Source organism: Globicephala melas, chromosome 12 (genome assembly GCF_963455315.2).
Source record: "Globicephala melas chromosome 12, mGloMel1.2, whole genome shotgun sequence".
Classification (NCBI taxonomy): Eukaryota; Metazoa; Chordata; class Mammalia; order Artiodactyla; family Delphinidae; genus Globicephala; species Globicephala melas.
The window spans coordinates 31646130-31673542 of NC_083325.1; the positions used below are offsets into that span (position 1 = coordinate 31646130).

Genomic DNA, 27413 nt, shown 5'->3' on the forward strand with positions numbered 1-27413 from the left:
GGGCTCTTGCAAAATATTTCCTCCTCTCAATAAATCTAGACCAAAAAATTCTTGACTGTTGACATTTACAAAACTTACAAATTATCTTCTAAGCAAAGCATCAACTTTTAAAACATTTGTGAGCTTGAGGTAAGAAAAGCGGTGCCCTTGAGACAGCTGTAATTTGCTAAGAAGAAATATATTTTTTAAAGCTTTGTTTTCACTTGGTTGAAGACAATTCAGGATTCATGCACAAGGTATGTGTCTCCTGACATACGAAGTCTTTCAGCTATGCACAGTTAGGTTTGGAAGGGTTTACCTTTGGAACTGGGATTGAGTGGCAAGTCACTAAAATGGCTAAAGCCTTCCACAGGATCATGGCCATGAACTATGGCAAACGCTGACCGTTCTTAAAGAACACAGACCTATACAGAATCTTAGAGAAACGGTGGGAAGGAGACCCCAGGCACACACTTGAGTAACAGTGGACGCCACTAAGTTGCTGTGGGATGCAGATTAGGAGACACCTAATCTTCCTTTCCCTCAGCAACACCCAACATTTCCTCTAAGTGAATGTTGAGCAAATATTTAAAGAATGTCAGTTTGAAGGGGGCATAGGTTATTAGCCTGCCTGGGGTTCCCACGAGTCTGGCCCATCTCTATGTTAACCACTCTTTCTTCCACCATCCTACTGTAGTGACAGAGGAGCAGTATGGCATGAGGAAAGACATCATCACAAAAGTCCAGTCATCTGGTGCAGAATAGAGGGGGTGCCAACTTCCTCTCTCAGGACAACAGGGCTGGGATAACAGCAGTTTCAGGGAAGTCCACAAGCAAATCTCTCCTCCAACAAATGCTTCAAAGAAGACCACTGTGTGCCAGAGTCCACAGGCAGCTCACAATTTTCATTTGGAAGCAACTGCACACTTGGTAGAACAGGGGCAAAGTCAAGTTTGACTGTCTTACCAGGCACTGCTGCAGTTAACTTTGGACTGTGTCAACTTGCCCTTGGAAGAAGCTCTTTTGCCCCTGAATGAAAATCTTTACCAGTTAGATACTTCTGGTGGCAACTTCTCTTTTATCCCCACCCCATCCCAGATTCCTGGGGGTTTTATCTGACCAAGCAAAAGTGCAGTAAATTTCCACTTATCTATATTTTTGTCTGGATCTGAAAGATAGAAACATGGACTAACACAGTCTTGGCAGGAGCCACTTCAGAAGCAACTGGGTGAGACCCAAACTCCCTCTGAAAGCAGGGGCAAAAGGGAAACATGGGCAGATACATGAAAGCCCGTGAAGTTTAAGAAAGAAGGACCATTTGGGGAACCAGAAGAGGTGGCTTCCCTGTGATCACACAGTCAGCTGCATATACTGACTTTCTAAAGCCTGGGCTCTTTGTTCCCTGGTCCAGGGCTTTTTTTCTTGAACCAGAGTTTAAGTCTTGACTCTCTAACATGCTCTGTGGCCTTGGGTAAATAGCTAAATCTCTCTGAGCTGAGGTTTCCTGTCTATACTATGAGGGGGAGCAGTGAAAATCAGGGCCTCCAACTCGGCACACATCAGAGTGATGTGGGCCTTCGGAATCAGGGGACCCAGGGACCCGTGGGGATCTGTGTTTAGGAAGCAATGTAGAGAAGCGGGCAAAAGCCTCCGGAGTACACTGCCTGGGGTCCAAACTGCTTCCACCTCTGGCCATCTGGGTGACCTTGGGCACTTCATTTCTGAGTTTCAGTGCCCTTGTCAGCAAAATGGGGATACAAATAACTCCTCCCTCACTGGACTGCCGTGAGGATGAAATGAACTAGTTCAGGAACAGAACGGGGTAGGTGCTCAGCAATCAGTGGCTGCTGTCACTTGGATGAAGCTCCTGGGGGATTCTGATTAAGAATCATGAGACGAGATGCTCCTTTAGATCTCTTCATTCTGAGCTGCACAAAGTGACATCCTATCATCTTCATAAGACATCAACCCCCTACGAATGCATCCAAATTGCACTAAGTACCTTTTTCACCCACAGATGCAACACTCTAACCAGCGAGAAAGGAAACAATAGGCTTTTGTTTGGGAAGTTTGTGTTCTCCTTCCCTCTGCCCTCCTCCCCATCTGCCACCATAGGTGCACTTCAATGATCTCCTTAAGGGGCCCACAGCCCCCGAGGACCAGATGTTTTCTAAGACAAAGTATAGTTTCTGGATAACTGGACAGATTTTTAAAAACAAACACAATGGAAATCCTACATTCGAGTGAGCATTGTCTCTCATCCCCTTGGGAAGCGAGCCCCTCTTTGGAACTGTTAGAGCTGCTTTCATGACTAATGTTCAGTTTGAAAAAGATATCTTCAAAGGGGGCAACGTTTTATGCTTTGAGAGTGAACCAAAAGTAAACCAGAGCCATGCCTTGTGAATAAGACTGAAGATCCAGCTGAGAAACAAAATTTTGCATCAAAAAAGAAATGTGCCTATAAAACCAGGAAACTGATTTGTCACATGGCCTTTCAATTGAATTTTAGTAAGTTTGTTAAAAATCAGTTTCCTTTGTTTATAGTCGTACCTCATAATTTTCCATGCAACACCAGGATAGTCTAGCATGTTTTTCATTATTGTATTAGGAAAAACATTCATTTCTTATTTACTGTTCGTTAAAACGGATCATTTGTCAGCTCCTAACCCAGCGTCTCCTTTTTAGCATTCTAATCTCTCTACAAGTGGATTTCCAATTGAAAGTGGATCTTTCTTGGCACGATACACCGAATACTGGAGTAGGAAAAAGTGCATCCAGAATAAATAAAGTTTGTGTGAAGATTTCCAAGATATTTTCTTGGCCAGGAGTGAGTTCAGCCTGGTGACTGGAGAACCAACCAAATGCTAAACTCAAGATGCGTGCTTGGCCTAAATAATTAACAAGAATTTTAAAGTTAAAATTTAAATAATGGTCGTGGTTTTTTTTTTCTTATGACGGAAGGGACATAGGATCATAGAAAACCTAGAAAACTTAGATGAACAGAAAGAAGAAAGTAAAAACGAATAGTGGTCTCATTCAGAGGTAACTACTGTTAAAATCTGGTTGTGTGTCTTTCACGTTTCTCTCTCTCTCTGCATATAAATGTATGTGTCTAAAACAGGAATAGCATCAAGGCACTGTTTTGTAACTTATTTTTAACATGTGAAGCAGTATCGTTAACATCTTTCCCACATAAGTAATTATTCATCTTTCCCCCAGTATTAATTATTTAAGGGTAAAGTATAATTTATATAACAAATTAACTACCGTTAAACATTTATGTTACCATTTAAATGTTTCTATTTGTTTACTTTCTTTCCTTCCTCTCCCTCCCTCCCTTCCTTTCTTGCTTCCATCCCAAATTCCTTCCTTCCTCCCTCCTCCCCCCCTCCTCTCTGTCTCTTTTTTTCTTTTTGCCATCATAAGCAATATTATGATGAATATCTTGTAGCTGAGTCTTTGTTAACATTCTCAATCATTTCCTTTTGATGAAGTTGAAATTGAAATTCTGGGTCAAAAAATGTATAAAAGCAGTTGATTCATTTTAAGAATGGCCTTCCTGGGGAGTTCCCTGGTGGTCTAGTGGTTAGGATTTCAGGCTTTCACTGCCGGCGGCAGCGGAGGGGTTGGGCGGTTTGGGTTCAATCCCTGGTTGGGGAACCACGCAGCCAAAAAAAAAAAAAAAATTCCAAAAGATTCAATGGTCTCTCTCACCAATGATGAATGAAAACACTTCTTACTCTATATCTTTGCCAATATTGGGAATTGTATTTTTTGTTAATCTTTGCCAGTTTGATAGATTATTTTAATTTGTGTTTCTTTGATTACAGTGAGCATTTCCCACATGCTTATTTGCCATTATTTTTCTTGTAAATTTCCTTTTCATATCTTTTACCCATGGACGTGCTCACATTTTCTACTGATTTTAAGAGCTGTCTACATATTAAAGTTATTGATCCTTTGTTTGTTCTATGTCTTACAAATAATTTAGCATGTTTTCTGTTTCCCTTTAGATTTTTTGGAGGGGGGGAGGTTTAAAGAATTAAAAAATATGTACTCAAACCATTCAAATTTTCCTTCATGGTATCTTCTTTCAGTTATGCTTAAAAAGTCTTTCCCCACTGGAAAATTATGTAAATATTTATATTTGTTTTCTTCTAAAACTTCTATAGTTTCATGTTCACATTTAAATTTTTCATCTGGAATTTGTTTAGATGTAAGGTGTGAGATTAAAAATTGAACTGAATCATTTTTCTAAGAGGCTAGCCAGTTGTCTCAATACCATTTTTGAATAATCCACTCTTTTCCCACCGATAAGAAAGGTCATTTTATTTTATACTAAATTCACAGAAGTGCTTGGTTCTTTTTATGGACTTCGTTTTTCCTGTTCTGTTTGGTTTGCCTTTTGTGGCACCAGTCATACACTGTTTAAATTACTGCAGCTTTTTTATACATCTTAAAATCGGCTAGGGCAAGTTTCCACATTTTTCTTGGCTATTCTTAAATGTTTATTCTTCCATGTATGCACTTTAGAATTATTTTGTTAACTTCAAAAGTCCCATTGGACTTTTCATTGGGATTGTAGCAAAAGTAAATATTAATTTGAAGACAACCGGTATCTTTGCAATCCTCAATTGCCGCTCCATTGAATAATAGTGATAATGATAATAATAAATTAATATTAGCAGCCAACATTGATCGACTGCTTACTGCATGCTTGGCCCCGTTCTGAGCTCTAATTCTCACACTGAAACATCATAACAGTCCACCACAGAGGTGTTATTATTGCCATACTCATTTTACAGATAGAGAAATTGAGGCTTGGAGATGTTAAATACTGTAACTTGCCACGGTCACAAAGCTTTCAGACAGAAACAGGGTTCTTTTCCTGGGTGGTTCCAGTGTACGTTCTATGCCATGAGTCTATACTGCCTCTGTATTGACTTACATTTTCTTCATTTCCCTCACAGAGTTGTGTAATTTTCTTCCTATATGTCTCTACAAATTTCGTTAAATTAGTTCTTACCAGATCTTATATGTTGCTGCTGTATTTTTTCTGTGATGTTTGGTCATTGCTAGATCCTGGCAAAGCTATTGATTATTATAAGGGAGCTATTTATTTTGAAATCATCCAGTTTAATAACCTTCTTATTAGTGTAGTAGTCTGTTGATTCTCTTTTAGTTTTGCAGGACGACACAACCATCCTTTTAAAGTAATAACGTTTGGCTCCCGTTTCCTGTACTTACATCTCTCATTAGTTTTCTTGCATTACTGTAATACCCATAGCACTGTCTAATACAGTAGTCACTATCCACAGGTGGCTATTGACATTCAAGTTAATTAAAATTAAATGAATTTAAAAATTCAGTTCCTCAACTGCACTAGTCACTCTTCAAGTCCCCAGTAAGCCACATGTGGCTTGTGGCTACCATATTGGCTACATTTTAGAACATTTTCATTATCACAGAAAGTTCTATTGGACAGCACTGCTAAAACTTCCAGATTAATGTTAAATAATAATGGTGAAACGAGTTGTCCTGCTTTTTTTCTTCCTAACTGTAAAGTTAATATCTCTATTTAGTGATTTACCATAAAATGATGTTGAGTTTTGAATTTAAATATCTGTATGTATTTTTTTATTATGTTAAAGAAGTCTTAACCTACTCCTAGTTTTCTAAAAGTATATATTTTAAAAATTTGGAATGGATAATGAACTTTAATGTCTTCTTGGCATCAAAAAATTTTGCTACGTGAGAGGCAAATTCCCCCTCATTCTCTAAAATTATCTTACTTATCCTGGTCCTTTTTAAATACATTGCTGGATTTTGTTTACCAATATTTTATTTATGTTTGTCATCAAAGAAACTGATTTCAAATATTTTCTACTACTAGTGTCTTGTCCAGTTTTTTAAAAAAATCAAGATTATATAATTTTCATAAAATGAATTAAAACCCTTTTTCTCTATTTCTTTTCTCTGGAAGAGTATGTATCAGATATGAGTCATCTGTCCCTTAAAGTCTGGTAAAACTTAGATGAAAAAAATCTGGGTCTGGTGCTTTAGTTGAGGGGTATGATTTTCTCATCTCTCTCTTCCAGTTCATGCATTTCATCTTCATCTGTGTCTAATCACACTCCTTAGTCTATCCATTAAGTTGTATTTCAGTGAATGAACTTCTTCAGCTCTAAAATTTACACTAGGTTCTCTGCAAATGTGCCTTTGTTGAATGTTCTTCCCCTTTGGTCTGTTTGATTTCTTCACACACTTTATTGCATTTTTTAATTGAAATTAGTTGATGTACAATATTATGTTTCAGGTGTACTACACAGTAATTTGACATTTTCATACACTATGAAATGAGCACCGTGATAAATCTAGTATCCATCTGTCCCCACACAAAGTCATTACAATATTATTAATCATATTCCTTCTGCTGTATATTAAATCCCTGTGGCTTATTTATTTTATAACTGGAGGTTTGTATTTCTTAACTCCCTTCACTTATTTCACCCCCACCCCCCAACCTCCCTCCTCTCTGGCAACCACCCATTATTTTCTCTGCATCTAGAAATCAGTTTTCATTTTGTTTTGGTTGTTTGTTGCTTCTACATCTTGGCTATAAATAATGCTGCAATGAACATTGGCATGCATATATCTCTTCAAATTAATGTTTTCTTCAGGTAAATACTCAGAAGTGAAATTGCTAGATCATATAGCAGTTCTATTTTTAAGTTTTTGAGGAACCTCCATACTGTCTTCCACAGTGGCTACACCAATTTACATTCCCACCAACAATGTACAAGGGTCCCCTTTTCTCCACATCCTTGCCAGCACTTTATCTTTTGATGATAGCCATTCTGACAGGTGTGAGGTAGTAACTCCTTGTGGTTTTGATTTGCTTTCCTCTGATGATTAGTGATGTTCAGCATCTTTTCATGTGCCTGTTGGCCATCTGTATGTCTTGTTTGGAAATATGTCTATTTAGATTCTCTGCCCATTTTTCAATTGGGATGTTTATTGTTTTTGATGTTGAGTTGTATGAGCTCTTCATATATTTTGAATATTAATCCCTTATCAGATATATAGTTTACAAATATCTTCTCCCATTCAGTAGGTGGCCTTTCCTTTTGCTGATAGTTTCCTTTGCTGTGTAAGAGCTTTTAGGTTGGTGTATTTGTTTATTTTTGCTTTTGTTTCCCTTGTGTGATGAGACAGATCCAAACAAATATTGCTAAGACAGACGTCAAAGAGAGTACTGCCTATGTTTCCTTCTAGTTTTATGGTTTCAGACCTTACATTTAAGCCTTTAATCCATTTTTGAGTTTACTTTTGCATATAGTATAAGAAAGTAGTCCACATTGATCCTATTGCATACAGTAGTACAGTTTTCCAAATACCACTTATCGAAGAGGCTGTCTTTTCTCATTGTATATTCTTGCTTGCTTTGTTGTAGATTAATTGACCATATAAGCATGGATTTATTTCTAGGCTCTCTATTCTGGTCCATTGATCTATGTGTTTGTTTTCATGCCAGTACCATATTGTTTTGATTACAGTAACTTTGTAGTATAGCTTGAAATCAAGGAGTGTGACAACTCTAGCTTTGTTCTTCTTTCTCAAGATTGCTTTGGCTATTTGGGGTCTTTTGGGTTTCCATACAAATTTTAGAGTTATTTGTTCTAGTTCTGTGATAAATGCCACTGGCATTTTGATGGGGATTGCACTGAATCTGTAGATTGCCTTGGGTAGTATAGTCATTTTAACAATATTGATTCTTCCAATCCATAAGCACCAAATATCTTTCCATTTGTTTTGTCAGCTTGAATTTATTTCATCAATCTCTTACAGCTTTCAGAATACAAATCTTTTTCCTCTTTGATCAGATTTATTCCTAGGTATTTTATTCTTTTTGATACAATTGTAAACGTGATTGTTTTCTTAATTTCTCTTTCTGATAGTTAATAATTAGTATTTAGAAATGCAACATATTTCTGTATATTACTTTTGTATTCTACCACCTTACTGAACTCATTTCAGTTCAAATGGTTTTTGGTAGTGTCTCTAGAATTTTCTATGTATGGAACCATATCATGTGCAAACAGTGACAGTTTTACTTCTTCCTTTCCAATTTGGATTCCTTTTATTTCTTTTTCTTTTCTGAGTGTTGTGGCTACGACTTCCAATTCCATGTTGAATAAAAGTGGCAAGAGTGGGATCCTTGTCTTGTTCCTGATCTTACAGGAAATGCTTTCAGCTTTTCATCATTGATTATGATGTTGCCTATGGGTTTGGCATACATGGCCTTTATTATGTTGAGGTATGTTCCTTCTATGCCCATTTTCTGGAGAGTTTTTACCATAAAAGTATGTTGGGTTTTGTCAAAAGCTTTTTCTGAATCTATTGAAATTATATGGTTTTTATTCTTCAGTTTGTTAATGTGGTGTATTATGTTGATTGATTTGTGGATACAGAACCATCCTTGTGTTCCTGGGATAAATCGTACTTGATCATGGTGTATGATCCTTTAACGTATTGTTCAATTCAGTTTGCTAATATTTTGTTGAGGATTTTTGCATTTATGTTCATCAGTGATATTGACCTGTAATTATTTTTGTGGTATCTTTGTCTGGTTTTGTTATTAGAATGATGTTGGCTTTGTAGAATGAGTTCAGGAGAATTCCTCTTCATTTTTTTTGTTTTTGGAACAGTTTGATAAGGATAGATGTTAACTCTTCTTCGAAGTTTGGTAGAATTTCCCTGTGAAATTGTCTGGTCCTAGACTTTCATTTGTTGAAAGTTTTTTAAAGTAACGATTGAATTTCATTACTGGTCATTATTAGCCTGTTCATATTTTCTATTTCTTCCTGATTCAGTCTTGGGAGATTGCACATTTCTAGGAATTTATCCATTTCTTCTAGGTTGTCCATTTTATTATCATATAATTGTTTGTATTGGGTGGGCCAAAAGGTTTGTTTGATTATTTCCGTAAGATGTCTCTAGTAGCACTTAGTTGTCTTTAACTTCATTCAAAACAGTTTTGTTAGATTGTATGTGACGGCAGTCATATCAGCGTGCATTTAAAAAAAGACTATCAAAATTGGTGAATTTTTGTGTAGCCATTTGAATATTGAAGATGGAAGAAAAAAAGCAACATTTTGGGCATATTATGCTTTATTATTTCAAGAAAGGTAAAAATGCAACTGAAACACAAAAAAAGATTTGTGCAGCACATGGAGAAGGTGCTGTGACTGATCGAACGTGTCAAAAGTGGTTTGCGAAGTCTCATGCTGGGGATTTCTCACTGGACGATGCTCCACAGTTGGGTAGACCAGTTGAAGTTGATAGTGATCAAATTGAAACAATAATTGAGAACAATCAATGTTATATTACGTGGGAGATAGCCGACATACTCAAAATACCCAGATCAAGGGTTGAAAATCATTTGCATCAGCTTGGTTATTTATGTTAATCACTTTGGTGTTTGTGTCCCACATAAGTTAAGTGGAGAAAAACCTTCTTTACCATATTTCCACATGCGATTCTCTATTGAAACGTAATTAAAACATTCCATTTTAAAAACAAATTGTGATGGGTGTTGAAAAGTGGATACAATGTGGAATGGAAGAGATCGTGGGGCAAGTGAAATAAACCACCACCAACCACACCAAAGGCTGGTCTTCATCCAAAAAAGGTGATGTTGTATATATGGTGGCATTGGAAAGGAGTCCTCTATTATGAGCTCCTTCCAGAAAACCAAATGATTAATTCCAACAAGTACTGCTCTCAATTAGACCAACTGAAAGTGGCACTCGACGAAAAGTGTCCAGAATTAGTCAAAAGAAAACGCACAATCTTCCATCAGGATAACACAGGACCGCATGTTTCTTTGATGACCAGGCAAAAACTGTTACAGGTTGGCTGGGAAGTTCTCATTCATCTGCTGTATTCACCAGACATTGCACCTTCAGATTTCCATTTATTTCAGTCTTTAAAAAATTCTCTTAATAGAAAAAATGTCAATTCCCTGGAAGACTGTAAAAGGCAACGGGACCAGTTCTTTGCTTAAAAAGATAAAAAGTTTTGGGAAGATGGAATTATGAAGTTGCCTGAAAAATGGCAGAAGGTAGTGGAACAAAATGGTGAATAAAGTTGTTCAATAAAATTCTTGGTGAAAATGAAAAATGTGTCTTTTATTTTTTCTTAGAAAAACCGAAGACACTTTATGGCCAACCCAGTGGTAATCTCTTATGATCCTTTGTTTTTCTCTGGTGTCGGTTGTAACTTCTCTTTAATTTCTGATTTTATTTATTTGGATCCTCTCTCTTTTTTTCTTGATGACTTTGGCTAAAGGTTTATCAATTTTGTCAATCTTCTCAAAGAAACAGCTCTTACTTTCATTGATCTTTTCTACTGTTTTTTAATTCTCTGTTTTATTTACACTCTGATCTTTATTTTTCCTTCTAGTAACTTTGGGTTTTGTTTGTTCTTATTTTTCTAGTCCCTTTAGGTGTAAGGTGTTGACTGTTTATTTGACTTGTTTTCTTGTTTTCAGACACTTTAAATGTGTTTATTTTACATCCTCTTTCAAATTGCTCTTTAGTCTTCTTGCTTGCTCTCCGTTTTCTTTCATCTCTTGTCGTATGATTTATCATTTGGTGCAGTGAGCCCATCTTCAGAGGGGGTTATGGCTTCAGGAGTGGTGTAGGTTGGACTGGATGTATACTGCCTCTGCCAGGGCCACAGGGATCTGGATGGCCACGGACATATTTTGGAGTTAGTTTCCTGACTTGGTGCTTCTGTATTATGCGGCTGGTAAAGCATCTTACCTTTATTCCCCTGCCTGCTTCCTTGAATCACTGAGCAGCTTTCCCTGTCCCCATTCAATGTCTAGTACAGCCCTCAGAGCCTGATTTCTACAGGGGGTTCTGCTTTTGCCTGCTTGTCTTGCTGGTGCCCTGTATCTACATCAGTAGCAAGATCACAGCCTGAAGGCCCCTCAGGCCCAGAGCGCCCAGAGCTTTGCTTTCTGCTTAGATTTTGTATTCCCTTTTTGTCTCCTGTGCCTGGGGGTTTCCTCCTCATTCCCTTGAGCAAGGCCACATGTCACAACTTTTAAAATCATATTTTATGCAGAACTTTGGATCTATTATATTGACCAGAAACAAGTCCAGAAATTGTTTTAGATTCCTAAGTGGTTGATTTGTTTACTTTCTTTTTAAGCAAAGGCAAGGAAAGCAGGAGAGACATAGGTATTAACCTATGCTTTTAATTTTCTGGTTATATTTATCATCTAAGAATATATTTAAACAACTTCAACATTTTGGTATTAATATGTTGGTGTTTTATTTGTGTCTTAGTGCAATAATGTTAAAGGGTGTTCATAGTTTTTTCAATTTGTTATTTATTTATTTTTTGCAGTACGCGGGTCTCTCACTGTTGTGGCCTCTCCCGTTGCAGAGCACAGGCTCTGGACGCGCAGGCTCAGCGGCCATGGCTCACGGGCCCAGCCGCTCCGCGGCATGTGGGATCTTCCCAGACTGGGGCACAAACCTGCATCCCCTGCATCGGCAGGCAGACTCTCAACAACTGCGCCACCAGGGAAGACCTCAATTTGTTATTTTTTATTTAACTGTTTTTCTTTATATAATCTGCTACAAATAATACTTTATTTGTTGAAGACTCCAAGGCTTATATCGTAACAGCCATAGCTTCATTATCCGGCCTGCAATGAGTCTTATTATGGTTGATAAGGGCACTTCTATTCTCTTTTTTTGTTATAAAATGTAATGCAGTATTTAGGAAAAAATCTTGAAAGAGGAAATATATACTATAAAAATTAAAACAGATAATTTAAAACTTGGATGTAGAAGTGGGAAAGGAGAATGGGAAAAGTAAAAGAATCTAAATTTATTTTATTTTATGGGGACAACTCAATGAGATACTTACATTCATATGGTTGGTAGAAAAATGTAGAATTGAATATGTTGCATTTTAAAATTTATTTATCTTTTCTGTCCTCCACAGTTTCTTGTTCATATTATTTATTGAATGTAAAAGAACAGATGAATTAATAAATGAATGACAATTTTTTTTCAAATTCCAATATTTTCCCCTTAGCTAGAATATTTTTAATAACTATTTGTTTGAGTTCAGGAGTGTTACTTGCAGCATATAATGTGGTTGAGTCACTGCCTTTCTTTTCTCCAAACTGTCAGCTGGAGGCACAATTAGGTTTGTGGTTTAAGCTAAATCCCTACCCCAAAGGCCTTTATTCATTTTTGATTATGAATCAGGTGGAGAGCCCGTGCGGGTGTTTGCAAGTTTGTATTAGGAAAGGAAGAGAAGCTAGTTTCCCAAGAAATAAAATTGCATGGAGAAGCTGGAAGATATGCATTCAATATGTCCCTCTACGAATCCATCGTAAATTTGCATTTTTTTGTTATCTTCATATAGCATCTCTGCGTAACCTTTCAAGGAATGGCAACGCTACACCCCATGTCCATTCATGTCCAGAGAGGGGTTGGGTCCAAAGCCTTGCTTGTCTGGGAAGCCTTCTTTGGAAGGTGTTGGTGTCTTTTGAGTTTAACCCTCAGGAGTTTCTGATCTTAGATTTAAGATTCTGGTTAAGGAGAGAGGGAAGGCGGACTTGGATGACATCACAAATTAAAGGGGAAAAAAAGGAAGGACTCTAGAGGGTGCACGTCCAACTTTCACACCGTGACTTCTTGGGGATACTTCAAGATGTTTTCAAACAGCATGGACTTTTTGGATACGTGAAGGCATTTCCAAGTATCAAGAAAAAATAACTGACTGTTTCAAATCTTTGGAATTATTCCAAATTCAGGAATCCCAGATGTTTGTAGAGATGCCATTGCATACCTCTGTTTAAATATTGAAGTGGGTTTCAAGATGCTATAGAGGGGAAAAGGCATACCCTTCAAGTCTTCCGTTTTAAAAACAGTATAGTACCTACTCCGTAACGCTATCAGGAGGACCAAACTAGCGTGAATGGTTAGTCAATAAGCTTGAGTATCCTTTCCTTCCTCTTTGCTCTTTCTACCTCCCAGGGCAGTTGTGGCAAAAAGATGTGTGGTATTTAAAATGTCATAGCACTACAGAAAATACAGTATGTTATTACTGTTTATCGCTGCAGATACTGAACCAATAATTATCTGTGTGCTGAATGCCAGATGTAAATAATAACCAGGGCTCCTGGCATTTGTCTTTCCATCATCTGTCTCCCCATCTTCCCTGGACAGCAATCTGAATCACACACGTCTTTAAATTAAGAACTTGCCTGCTACAAATGTCTTGCGAAAGTGCCAATGTTATGACAAGTCATTTTTTTCCCATGAAATGCACTTAGTTTTACTTCCATATGCCTGTATTTCAGGTCAGGTATTCACCCTGATGAGAACTTTTTGGCGACTCCAAAGCAAGAATCATCCAGATTGAACAAACTTCCAGAATCTACACATGCAAGTCGCACAGTTTGGCTTTTAGTTTACTCAGAATTAATACATTTAGACCATTTATTTTTCCCTCTTGTGCTTGAGAGTCCCGAATACCTTGTTAAGGAACATCAAGCTTCGTAAGCCCTAAGCAGCCAGGGCCTGCACTGACGGCTGAGAGTTTTGAACTTGGTACAAATGCTGGTGGACTGGAAAACAAGTGCCTGCCGCCTCTCCTGATGGGAGCAAGGGCGCCGCAGTGGCTAGCTATGCCCTCGCTGGTGGCCTTTCTAGCAGGGAAGACCCTTCTCTGTAGTTTCCTGTGTGTGGCCTCACTAGAAGATGGAGCTGGGGAGCCCTTCCCCGAAGCAGGCGAAGCAGGTGGTAGAAACCCCCAAACTCCACGAGAACTTACTGAGCGTCACTGACTCGTTGATCTTGAAGCTGCAGAGGACCCTGTCCACGTTGCGGGCGTGTCGGAAGCCGTTACCTCTGACAACTACTTGAAATGATTCTGAAACAAAGAATAATGACACGACACCTTCATGGACTGCACACCGTTAACCTTAAGTTTCCCATCTGCCCTGGTTTAGGGAGTCTGTTAACTATTTCACCAGGCTTAAGATATTAAAAAAATCAGTTCAGGCTGGGAAACAGAAGCATACGTGTGGGAGCCTTTTGCCACCTATTCACTACCTTCTCACTAGTTGTTCACCAGGATGGCACAGAACTTCTTACTTTGAATTTCCACCTTGCCTTTGCCTTTACTCTTCCTCCTAGCTGGAATGCCTCCCCCACCCCCCACCTGTGTCCTGCAAACCTTACCCATCTCTCAAGTCCTGGCAGTTTTAAAACCTGTGATCTCTGCCACCAGAAGGCCACGGGGGAGGGACTCTCCACTTCGTCAATCCTCTTGTGTCTCTTTTACATATTGGATGCCGAGGAAAGGATTTATTTAGGACTACAGGTGCCTAGCGTTTTTGAAAACCACTACCTGTGGGCATTCACAGTCTGTCCCAAATAGTGTAGCATGTGATTATGTACTGTCTGGTGTTGTTCTTTTGTCTTTTCTTCCACAACTAGAAAACCTTCCTTTACGTTTAGAAATTGTTTGATGAAGCTTCAGCTCTGCTGTCTCTGCAGGGCACACAGTAGGAGCACCTAGTGTTACGCAGGAATAATTGTACTCAGCAGGGGATCGAAATCTTGCTTAGGGGTCAGCAAGCATCGCCCGTTTGAACTGACATTGGCCCTTAGTGCACTTAGAACTCTCTTCTCTCAAAGTAGGGGAGATGATATATCTCTGCGGGTCTCTAGCCCTGCATGTGAATTTCATGTTGGCATAATTCATGTTGAGTTAACACGTTAATAAAATATTGATAAAGCAAAAATAATGATCCTCTATACTAGTCTTACTAAGAGAAAAAAACCAGCTAATTAATTCATTAAATGTTTAGGAATATTTGCTTAAGTTTGATGGTAACTAATAGCCAATACTCCATTTTCTTTGATCTTTGTCATCTTTTTGTGTGTAAAAATTGGGGCTTGGGGTAATGCTGTGTGGCATATAAAAAAGAAAAAGACTAAAAGTTAGAGGTTAAAACGCAGTATTGGTGAAAGTTGATCTGGAAGTGTAAATTGCTACCCAGATGGAGATTTTCACTGGAGGATGAATGGAATTAAAAGACTAGCATATGGGACTCTTCCAAACTTTAATAAACGTCATGAATCTATGTTACCTTCATTCTGGGGAAACTAATTTAGACATCATGTTTGCCAAGAGAATAATAACTGATATCAATTGCTCCCTCTTCGTGTGCCAGGCCCTGTGCAAAGCGTTGTATATGTCTGATGTCACTTAAACCTCACCACAGGGAGGTACAAATGAGAAAACCAAGCGTAGTGAGGTTAAGTAACTTGTCCAAGATCACATGGCTGGTAGCTGTCAGAATCAGAACCGGAATCCAGGTCTGGCGAGTATCAAATGCCTTAGGACTCAGTCATCATGTTCTTTACTGTTATGCTAAAATGTCTTGTGACATATGACTCATTTAGAGATTGACATTGTGATCTTTTAAAAAGCTTATTTTATTTTTACTTTAGACAGGTTTGTCCATTTTGCGGAAAAATGGAGCTGGCCCAGCTGGGAAGCAGGAAACCAAAACCGAAGTAAAAGAAGCCGGAGGCACTAAGTGTGCCACAAGGAGAAACAAGTTAGAACAGAATGCGGTTTAGAGATATCAACGACCTTCCCTGTAAGGAAATGGAGATTTCTGACGTTGTAAATGACTTGCCCAAGATCATGCAATCTGTAACTGGTAAGCAGCAAAACTTGGACTTGTACCCACCAGCATTCACTGCCGTAGTTTTGAACTATATTAAGGTTCAGAACTTAACGATGGTTTTTCAGGACCATAGTCCTATGAGTATTAAGGATTTAGATATGCATGTCGATGCATATATACGGTTGCTAAGTTTAGGAGGATGGACTAGATGGTTTTCTTTAGATGTCTGCCTGGCACGTGACCGATGACACAATTGGTTCAACAAGCATTCTATTCGGTGTCAAGCATTGTGGAAGAATCTTATTGCACCTTGGTTACTCAATTTAGCCTATAGATACCCATTTCTGGTTTTAGTCTGAACGCTAGACATCCAGAAGTCTGCCATTGGATGCTTTTGTTGCTTGCAAATGTTTTCTGCCTCGCTGCTCTGCCTACTTCTCTTGTCTCCTCAAAGATCAGTGGAAGGAGAGAAGATTCTGGAAACGCAGGCCATGTGCCAGCTCTCTTCTCTAACACCGTGTCCTAGCATAACCCGTTCTGCTGCTGAGTCCTCAGTGAGAGAGGATGCCGGCATGGCTGCTTGGCCAGCCCTCAGGGTGTTAGGGAGAAAGACAGCAGAAACCCAGGGACTGCCATGGTGGAGACGGAGCAATCCAACCCCCGAGGCGCGGGAAGCAGATGAAGGAAAGGATGCCCTGGGAGGCACACCAGAGCAGAGGCGAGCTCCCACCAGTTTCTGTGTGAGGATGCACATTCAGCCTCCAGAAGCGCCTGCGCATCTGCCCCGGCGGCCCGACTGGAATGTCAGCCCTTCACACGTAGAAGGTATGTAACAAAACCCTGTCAAGTGAATCTGTCAGCAAGAGAGAGCCGGGACACACCAGAACCAGGACATACTGATTTAATTCAGTTTGTTCACAAAGCCCTGAACCTGTCTCTCACCATACGTACATCTAAGTGTTTTTAGGCAGCGTGCATGTTGGGTTACAGCTCCTACAAGGAGTGCCTAGGGACTGGAGGGCATTAGGGAGGAATTTCTACTGGGAAATGATCTTTTACCTAATCTTTTAAGATACATATTCTTTAAGTTATCTTTAAGGTATATGTTCATTATGATTCTTTTCTCACTTTACTCTCAATTATAATTTAAGCTTCCTGATGGGAGAGGCCATCATATCTATTTCTTTAGAATCTTTGGCCGTGCCTCACCCAGGGCTGAGTCAGTCTCAGTGTAAGCTCGTTTCACGAACAAATAAATGACATCTTGGTATAGAAAGGGAGAAAGGGGAGGAGAAGGTGGTCATTTATTCAGGTACCAGTCAGATCTAATCCTGTTTGTTTCCTGAGGCTTAATCAGGTCATTGAATGAAAAGATGCTCAGCGTCCTTGGTTATTAGGAAAATGCAAATCAAAACCACTCCACACTCGCTAGAATGACTATAATAAAATAGGTGGACAATAGTAAGTGTTGGTGAAGAAATGAGAAGCCTCATACATTGCTGGTGGGAATGTAAATTGGTGCAGCTGTTTTGTAAAGTAGTTGGCAGTTCCTCAGAAAGTTAAACATAGAATTACCATGTGACCCAGAAATCTCATCCTATACTCAAGAGAACTGAAAACATACGTCTACACAAAAACTTGTACATATATTACACAATAGCATCATTCACAATAGCCAAAAAAGTGGAAACAACCCAAGTATCCACCAAATGATGAATATGGTATTCCCACAATGGAATATTATTTACCCACAAAAAGTAACAAGTTCTGACACGTGCTATGACATGGATGAATCTTGAAAACATTATGCCAAATGAAAGAAACCAGACATGAAAGTCCATCTATTGTATGATTTTATTCTATTTCATTTCCATGTGAATAGTGCAGATTAGCAAATCCAGAGAGACAGAAAATTGACTGGCCAGGGCTGGGGAGAGGAAGGAATGGGGAGTGACTGCTTAATGGGTACAGGGTTGCTTTTCAGGATAATGAACATATTCTGGAATTACACAGTGGCTATGGTTGTACAACTTTGTGAGTGTATTAGACATTACTGAATTGTACTATTTGAAAGGGTGAATTTTAGGATATGTGAATTATAGCTCAATTTTAAAAAAGAAAAAACTTAAGGTCAATGAATAGTTTGATAAACTTATTCTGTTTGCTTTTTTTTTTTTTGGAAATGTGAACACATAGTTTTGCGATGACCGCAATAAAGATCACCTATCAACCACTGTATCTGAAAATGAGACATCTGTATATTCACCATGTGCTCTGGTCACCTAAGACTTTTGTGTAAAATTAGTGATATTTCCATCTTGAGAGTTAGCTTCAATTTGCTCTCCTATTAAATGCTATTGTAACATGTAACATCTAAAATATAATATAGAGCTGGATGTGTATTAAGTGCTTTCTGATGCCTAAATTACTCTAAGGTTTTTATTTTATAGCTATTTACTTATAAGAATTTTAGTGAGGTATAACTGACATACAGTAAGTTGTATGTAAAGTGTATAATTTGATAAGTTTTGACACAGGTATACAATCATGGGGTGATACCACAATAAAGATGGTGAACACATCCACCACCCTCAGAAGTTTCCATGTGCCCCTTTGTAATCTCTTCCTCCTGCCCTGCCCCACACCATGCGACCACTGATCTGCTCTCTGTTGTTGTAGATTAGTTTGCACTCTCTAGAATTTTATGCAAATGGAATCATATAGTAAGTATTTTTTTTTTTTGGTCTGGCTTTTTTTTACTGAGCATAATTATTTTAAGATTCATCCATAATTATTTTGAGGTTTATACATAGTCTATTTCTTTTTATTGCTGACTATTATTCATTGTATGAAAACCACAGTTTTATCCATTCATGTGTTGATGAACATTGGAGTTGTTCACAGTTTCTGGCTCTTAAAAATAGAGCAGTTATAAACATTGATGTACAAGTCTGTGCCAGGATATAGATTTTATTTTTTTCCCCTTGGGTAAACACCTAGGAGTAGAACAGCTAGGTCATGTGGTTAGTGTATATTTAATGTTTTGAGAGACTGTCAGAACTGTTTTCCAAAGTGATTGTACCATTTTACATTTCCACCAACAGTGTATGAGAGCCCCTCCTTCAAATAGAAATATCTTTTAATGAAAATGAAGACCAAGGAGAGGATTAAACAATTGATTCAGAAGAGGTGCCTATGGGCCAACATGAGCTCTTTGAAAAACAGTGAAAAGTGAAAGAAATGAAACCACTTTTTGATGTTGCTTAAATGTGTCTGGTTTAAGCATCTAATTTCCAAATGGTAAACATGCCACCTACAAGTACCTTCCTTTGTGCTCACTTACCCAATTTTATTATGAACAATGGGAAACAACAGAGTAGGAATAATACAATTGCTTCTGAAATGACAATGTAAGGTGCTAATGATAATCTCCTTCCATTTCTGGAGGAAAAGAACTTTAAATGTAGAGCAGTTGGCAGGTTGCACACTTAATTCCAATTAGTTCCTTCCTGGAGTATTTGCTTACATAAAACACTGTGAGCTATTCAAGTCTGAGGCCAACATTGCGGGACCAGAGGAAAATTGTGCTTAGACAAGACGATGCATTTCCTAAAGAGGCGCTGAACTAGGCAGGGCCAATCTAACCATGGATCAATTTTCCTAATTACACAGAGGCTAATCTGCAAAAACATTTAATTAGGAACTTTAAAAAAGAGTCTGTATTAGAAGGGAAGCAGAATTATTTAAATGCAGGTAATGTCAAAGGTGCTATAAAGGCTCTCCACAGAGCAGGTGACTTCCTACATGTTTTAGAACAGGAACCGTAAATACAGTGGCATAAGCAACATGTTAAACGGCAACCACATGCTTGACCTGGGTATTGGGATAATGGGGAGTGGTGGAGAGTATGGTGAACTGGAAAGAGTACATGCTTCTTTTAAAGGGAAGTTATTCAGTCTCTAATAATCGTTATCTTGCAATAAGTACAGGCCCAATGTTACTAGATCTGATTTTTCAATACAAGACAAAAATCTGAATTTTTAGGTGCAATCAGACTTTTAAATGTTAGCAATAATTTTTTTTTTTTTAATTGCAGTGTGAGTCAAAAAGAACATATGTGCAGACCAGACAGGGCTTGTTGGCTGCCAGCTTATAACCTCTGGCAGTGGAGGAGTTTTGGGATGGCTCTCTCTCCAAATAGTTTCACTCATGACATTGATTGAAATTCTTTCTGATAGGGCAGAGGCTTACCTCCTCTTCGCATTAAGATTTCCTGTTAAAATGCAAAATAGTTCCAAGTATATTTTTTTCTTTAGCCATCAAACAAATAATCAGCCATTAATATCTTAGCTGAAGCTGAATTAAGTCTTTAGAAACTTAGAGTTATAAAGGAGACCCAAAAAGGGTTTCTCTGTATAGCACGTGGTTACAGATGGCCATTCTGCTGTTGCTCACGTAATTCTGGGGGTGGAAAGTTGAGAGCATCTACTCCATTGTTGGAAAGCTTTAGTTGTAAAAGTTGCGTGTGTTGAGTCAAAACCCGCCTCCTTGAATTCCTCCCCAATCTCTCCATGGTGGTCTCCTGAAGCTATTTGTAGTAAGTCTAATTATTCCTTTCTGCATGGGAATTCTCCAAATATCCTTGTGAGTGTCTCGATTCTTTGTCTAAATCTCTGTGGTCACTCTGGTCCTTCCTCATCCCACAAGCATCTCATTAGCACCTCTTTGAGCAGATCTCTGCTATAGTGCTTCACGCGTGGTTTCGTAATTTGTCCGAACACATGACTATCTCCTAGAGCAGACTGTGAGGTTCATGGGGGGTTGGGACCAAGCACACATGTTGGTACTCAAATCTTTTCATATTGCTTGGTACATAGTAGACATTAAGAAGTGATGGAAAGAAAGAAGGAAGGGAGGGAAGAAGGAAGGAAGGAAGGAAGGGAGGAAGGAAGGAAGCAAGGGAGGAAAGAATCAGCGATTGGAGTCTTGGAAGCTTGACTATCCTGTGTTCTCCTGTAAATGGACCTTGAGAGCTTGTTCGGAGGTTGTAGTACGGGAGCACAGCTACTTGTACATCCTTGACTGAAGAATGGACCCTCTTGAGGAAGGTCATCCTCTTCCACTGAGCATGCAGCTTCAGGAGGGATACACATGGGAGGGAGGAAGGGGCCACCTGCCTAGCCAGCCAGATCAGCTGAATCAACCCTGGCTATCAATGGGGTGACAGATGTTGCAGCTGGGCTGCCCTCACATCCTGAATGAATTATTAATATGGTTTCCAGTTCCATCACCACTACTACTAGGAACATGCCTTTGTCAATGCCATTTTTAAAATATGGGACTTGGAACCATGGTCTGAACTTGGAATAGTGGAGCATGGTATTAGCTCTCTTGCCCTGGACACTGGATGGCTATTGATGCGCTCTAAGATTGCATCAGCTTTTTTTTTGTCAGAGGCATTCTTGTTGGCTCTCAAGATATCTATGCTTCTCCTCGCTTTTTCTTTTTCTTTGCATGAACCGTTACTAAGTCAGGTTTCTCTAAACCTGCTTGTACGTGAAACTGACGATTTGCAAGTTCAGCATCTTATATTTGTCCCATTAAATTTCACCCTATTATTTGCAGCCCAACACAGAAAGATCTGTGTTGGATCTCAGTTTTACTGTCCACCCAGTGCATTATCTCACTGCCTGTCTCAGAGCTCTGTTTGCTGTCAGAACCATGGCTGTTGCTGAGTTGTTGGTGAGAGCCAGCTGAGATCCCTGTCTTGGGAGAATGCAGTCATCAGCATAGCGTGTCTTAAGTGGATAGGCCAGGGTGGGGCTCCACAGCAGGGGCTGCTCTGGGGGCCAGGGAAGGGAAGTAATTCAGAGAGTGAGGGGAGGAAGCAGAGAGGAAAGGTTTTTGATGAAAGCAAGTTCTATCTTCTTCACAGATCTGTCTAGGGCTTAGTCTCAACATTTTTTTTTAACAAATATGAACAATGAACTTTACAAATATGAATAATATTTCCTTGTTCACGTTCTCCTCCAGTACGTATTGAGTTAATGAATCATTTTGCTGATACTCTGAACTCTACCAAGGCTTCCCCAATTTTCTTTCAGTAGAGAAACATACAGGCATGTTTTTCTCATCTAGGTGTGATATTATCAACATCATGATGCTCATATTGACCTTCAATCCTTATTAAAATGATACTGATGATAATAATGTCACCTTGCTTTGTTGTAACAGTTTATGCTTTTTAAAGCACTTTCACATAAATCCCTGGCCCTGGCTCCTTGCAGTGGCCTAATGAAAATCACACAGGGGGTATGCTTAGGTCTACCTGACAGGAGTTCACAGCCCTGGACAATGAAATGGCCTCCAATGCTTCATGAAAGCCATGTTTACTCCAGGGAATGATCAGCGACAGACCTTTAAGGGAATCCTTGGAAGAACTTTTGGTGTAAGGATATCTTGTGAAAGTTTTATTTTCTTCTTAGTAAACTTATTCTCTAATCTACATGTTTTAATCCTCATGATTCTAATTCAAGAGAGGTGGGAGCTTGCTTTTTCAAAACCTAGGCTAGGTCCCATCACTGTGTCTTGTATTAATTTTTTTATAAGAAATAAAGGAAATGGAAGGGATGGATTGGGAGTTTGGGGTTAGCGGATGCAAACTAGTATATGTAGAATGGATATAGAACAAGGTCCTACTGTATAGCACAGGGAACTATATTCAATATTGTGTGATAAACCATAATGGAAAAGAATATAAAAAAGAATGTATATATGTAGTTATAACTGAATCAATTTTCTGTACAGCAGAAATTAACACAACATTGTAAATCAACTACATGTCAATTAGAAAAAAGAAATAAAATAAATAGAATTGGATAGTTTACTCTGATACAGGAAACTATTGTTTGTCCATAAAATATGGGATATTGCACATAAGCCAGAGATTTTAAAAATATTTAAAGAAAGATTCCTTGGATTGGATTTACCAGAGATTTGTCTATTTTATTGGTTCTACCAAAGAAACAGCTCCTGGGATAATTAAGCAGTGGAATTGTTTTAATTTGTTTAAGTTTATTAATGCTTTTAAATATTTTTTCTTATATGTTCCTTAGCTTTAAAAATATCTTTTATTTAATTATTTTTCTTTTCCATTACATAAGAAACATACTGAAAACTATGAATTTGCTAGGATCAGATCTTGTGGACCCTGGTATTTCTGTGCCATATTCATTACGTTTATATATATGGTCTTTTTATTGTCTTGAACACCTCAGTGGTAAGTAAAGGAGATTTTGGTTTCCTAATCTTTGATTCAAGAATTATTTAAGAAGATACTCAATCCGAGTGATTGAAATTTGGTGGTCTTTTGGGGCCTTGTTCTGTCTTTGGCTATTTCTAATTCTGCTTCATTTAAAATAGTTCAAAGTTCTGATAACTTCTTGAGATTAGGTGAAATCTTATAATTAAGATTAGGTGAAACCCTTATAATTAGTTAATAAGGGTCGAATGAGCAAAAATCGGTACATTGTATGAATCAAGACATTTGGTCAACATTTATTGACCACCTATTAAGTACCATGGACTCTGTTAGGCAATGGGAAGTGGAGAGAAATAAGATTCCTTCTCTGTCCCCAAGAACCCTACAGGAGGGGAACTGATTATGCTAGTGAATTAACAGAAGCTGTATTCATTGTCTTTAGATGTTCTGATTCAGTACAAGGTTGCAAAACATCCAGTAGGATTGCTAAACTGCAAGTCTGGGGTTTTTCTTCATGAATGAGATAACTGCACAATTAAGGAACTCCCCTGTTTTCTAATTGCTTTAAAGTAAAGGAGTTATAAAAATTGTGGAGACAGATTTACCTTGAAGCTAATGAACCCTAGTTAAGCCTCCTGGCACTGGGCTCATGTGGTCATATGCTTTTGTAAATTTGCAAAGGTAAGATTTTTCAATTCCTTTTCTTAAGAATGTTCTCCTGGACCTGTCTTTGTGGCAACCACATTTGTTCCTGCCATCTGTGTTACCAGGTAGCAGTGTATTTAAAGGTCAATAGATAATCTTTGTTGATTGCTTTTCTTCAGGAAATTTACACGTCTCTGAATAGTCAGTCTCCAAGTACTGCTAACAACTTTAAACGTTTACATATATACTTAGTGTTTTGTTGTTGGCACATACTAGTCACTACATCTAACTCCTTGAAAAGTGTTTCAACTATTCTAAAATAGAGCCAAGAAACTGGAATGGAATCCTCAAGGAATTACCTCATTTATACCAATAAAATATGCCATAAAGAATAAAACTGTACAGTGTTTGAAAAAGCTTGAAAGTTCTTCCTCACTCCTTGTGGGGTTGCATGATATATTTTCTATGACAAATTAATAATTGGCATTTGGGGGCTTCCCTGGTGGCGCAGTGGTTGGGGGTCTGCCTGCCGATGCAGGGGACGCGGGTTCGTGCCCCAGTCCGGGAGGATCCCACATGCCGCGGAGCGGCTGGGCCCGTGAGCCATGGCCGCTGAGCCTGCGTGTCCGGAGCCTGTGCTCCGCGACGGGAGAGGCCACAGCGGTGGGAGGCCCGCGTACGGCAAAAAAATAATAATAATAATAATTGGCACTTGGTATTTTAGGAGACTAGAAAGGCGATGTTAACAGTGAACTCTCAACGGTGAAATACTACAGGTCCTGGAGCACAGGAACTCATGGAGAGAAAGTTTATCCTTTTTGTATCACCAGCACTTACCACAGTGCCTGGCATTCAGTAGGTGCCTGACAGTACTTTTTAAATAAGAGTGATGGGAAACCTGTCAGGAATTATACAAAGAGAGCCAGAATGGTTGAAATTTTAGGCAGTCCATTATAATACAAAACAACAGTAAGAACGTGATTTTGATCAGTTAGAGAAAATACTGTGGCTCAGAGAAGGCTGACTCTTTGTATAAGTAGAGGCTTGCTGTATTAATGATAAAATTATAATGGCCTTTTACTGGGATAATTGGCGTGGCCTATATCAACATTTTGTGAGGAATTGTGGATTAAGCAATTAATTATGATCAACATATTAATTACGGAGAGAGGTTCAGCACTGATTAAATAATTAAAAATACCAACATTTCAGAGGTGGCCTATGATCACTGTGATGGTTGCCATGAGGATGTAGGGTTAGACTCCACTTGTATCCAGAGAGGGGTACTGATGGTGATGTGTGGGAATCCAGTATTTCTGTAATACTCCCAAATTAGTTCCCATGAAAGGAGAGAATTTAGATAGGCTTTTCCAAACTTTCAAACAACTGGCATGTTGATTCCTTATTCCCTTTTTTCCCTAGAAGCAAATTTATTCAGCAGTTTCTACTCCTCTTTTCCCCCTCCCCTTTCCTGCCCCACCTCCCTTCTTCTCTACTGATGAAGTAAACATGTGACTTGAATTCAAAATCTCATTATTTGTGTGACAGCAATTAGCATTTAATTTCAATTTACCTCCTGCACATATGGTGGATGGTTCAGCTGCTAGAATTTCGATGCAGGACTTCTTCAAAATCTAGGAGGAGAGGAAATCAAAAAAGTCAAAGCACAGCTTATTTTGTTAAAACAGAAAAGTGGGGTTTGCTTTTAGCTACCAAGATAGGAAGGCTCAGGGACATTATGTTGTAGTGGGTGGGTAAGTGGAGGATAACATTTTTACTAGTATCATTAATGTCAAGCATTTAATGAGCCAGCACTCTGCTAGATGCTTCTGGGTATCCCAAAAATCCATAGGAATTATTCATTCATTTGATCTTTAGGCAGATATTTATTGAGTCTATGATACACCAGTCCTAGTGGTTTAGAGAGGTTTAACATCTAGTTGAGGAAATGGGACCTACACCTGAAAAGAAAAATAACAATGGCCCAGCCTATGTGGTTAGGTGCCAGGGTGAAGCGGCAGACGGTAGGAGCTACAGAGTTCATGGGGGAAATCACTGAGGGCTGCTACATGGGGAAGGGCTTCCTGGAAGAGGTGGGTACTGAGGGTAGGACTCAGTCAAGTGGGGAGGAGTAAGTTAGGGGAAGGTTAAGGTCCAAGCAGGGAGTGGCATTTGCAAAGATGAGAAACTAGAAACACATAGACCTCTTTAGCTGGAACAAAGGAGCTGGAACAGTAGAAAAACGAGTGATAACAGATAAGCTGGAGAAGTAGGATGGAGATGGCCAGCCCTCTAGAGGGGACACATGTTCAGATTACTCAGAGTTCCCTTCTAGTTAGAGAAGTGGAAATGTTGCAGGAGAAGGAGGGCTTTGAAGGCGGCTTGTTGTGCCTCGCTCTTTAGGAGGACCTTACTTGCATGGAAATGTAGTCTTCCCCCCAGGAGAGTCTTGTAGGGTTGAGTGGAGAGTCTGGAGGACCCCACGACCGCACAGGGAATTAATAATGAAGGCTTCTTCTGGCAAAAGCAGGGTACCTGACTGGTAGGGTTCAAGCTTTTCTCCACCATTTCTGAATGCCGTCTCTTATTGCATAATGATTCTAAAATTTCGACCAAGCATTTTAAACAAGTATAGGACACTGAGTTAATTTACCGAGCAAAGGCAGTATCTTTATTTGGGCTTTACTTAATTTGGAAATGGAGATGGTTCAGAGGCCTGAAGGAAACTCTCTCTCTATTTATGAAAGGGGCATTTGTTAAAGGAATTAAGAGTGAAGTAAAATGTAAAGTCCATAAAAGAAAACAGCATCTTTTAGCATTGGGAAACACCCATTTACTTGTATGGATGTATGGATTTATATAGGCTTCTTTGTTCCAGCTTAAGTGACACACACACCACAAGATACAATCAAATAAAATACAATAAATTCAACAGGGGAGGAAATGGATTAAAGGGAAAATAAGGGGAAGATGAAGGAGTGAGAATAGCATAGAAAAATACATTTTTTGATTATGTTTTATTAAGAGCTTATTTCCTTGCTAGGAGCAGCTCATGAATTTAGTTCTAAGCTTTCTAGTAGCAAATGAGAAGGGCAGACAATATTTATGAGATTCTCAATCTGAAGAATGAAAACAAACCAGTTTCTCAGAAGAGATAATATTTACCCATTCCAGAGAGAAATCTGGGCGTCCTCATAGAGAAGCATTGTGAAAGGAAGTGAACGACAGGCTTGAGAAAATTGTTCTCTGATGTACAGATGACAGAACATTCAAATGCAGTCATTGAAACAGGCTCCCTCACAACCATGTGTCTTAGGTAATTCTCTATACCTGAGAGTAATAAGAAGCAGCACAGTCCTCCCTGTCTTCAGGAGGATTGGTCCAGGACCCCCGCGGACAGCAAAATCAGAGGATGCTCAAGTCCCTTATATAAAATGGCGGAGTATTTGCATATAACCTACACGCATTCTTCCATATACTTTAAATGATCTCCAGACTGCTTATAATACATAATACAATGGAAATGCTAATGTAAATATTTACCAGCACGAAGCAAATTCAAGTTCTGCGTTTTGGAACTTTCTGGATTTTTTCCCCCACTATTTTTGATCCCCAGTTGGTTGAATCTGCAGATGTGGAACCCACGGATACAGAGGGCAGCCTGTATTTCTTTTTCTTGACAATTCTAAAATCCAGATTTCCAGCTGACAGTTTTTTCCTGACATTATTTCTGATTCTTTTACAATTTAAAGGCATTTTCGTATTTTGATTCCTCTATTTGTTTTCAGCTTC

General features: G+C 38.8%; 1 protein-coding gene across 1 annotated transcript in view; it reads right to left on the reverse strand.

The window, feature by feature from the left end:
* The window catches only part of ANTXR1 (ANTXR cell adhesion molecule 1), a 243865-nt gene that overhangs the window by 140588 nt on the left and 75864 nt on the right, over positions 1-27413 (reverse strand). Inside the window, exons 9-10 of the mRNA XM_030877432.2 lie at positions 25195-25255; positions 13846-13944 (exon numbers count right to left, since the gene is read on the reverse strand). Coding sequence (XP_030733292.1) covers positions 13846-13944; positions 25195-25255 — 160 coding nt within the window. The remainder of the gene's footprint in view (positions 1-13845; positions 13945-25194; positions 25256-27413) is intronic.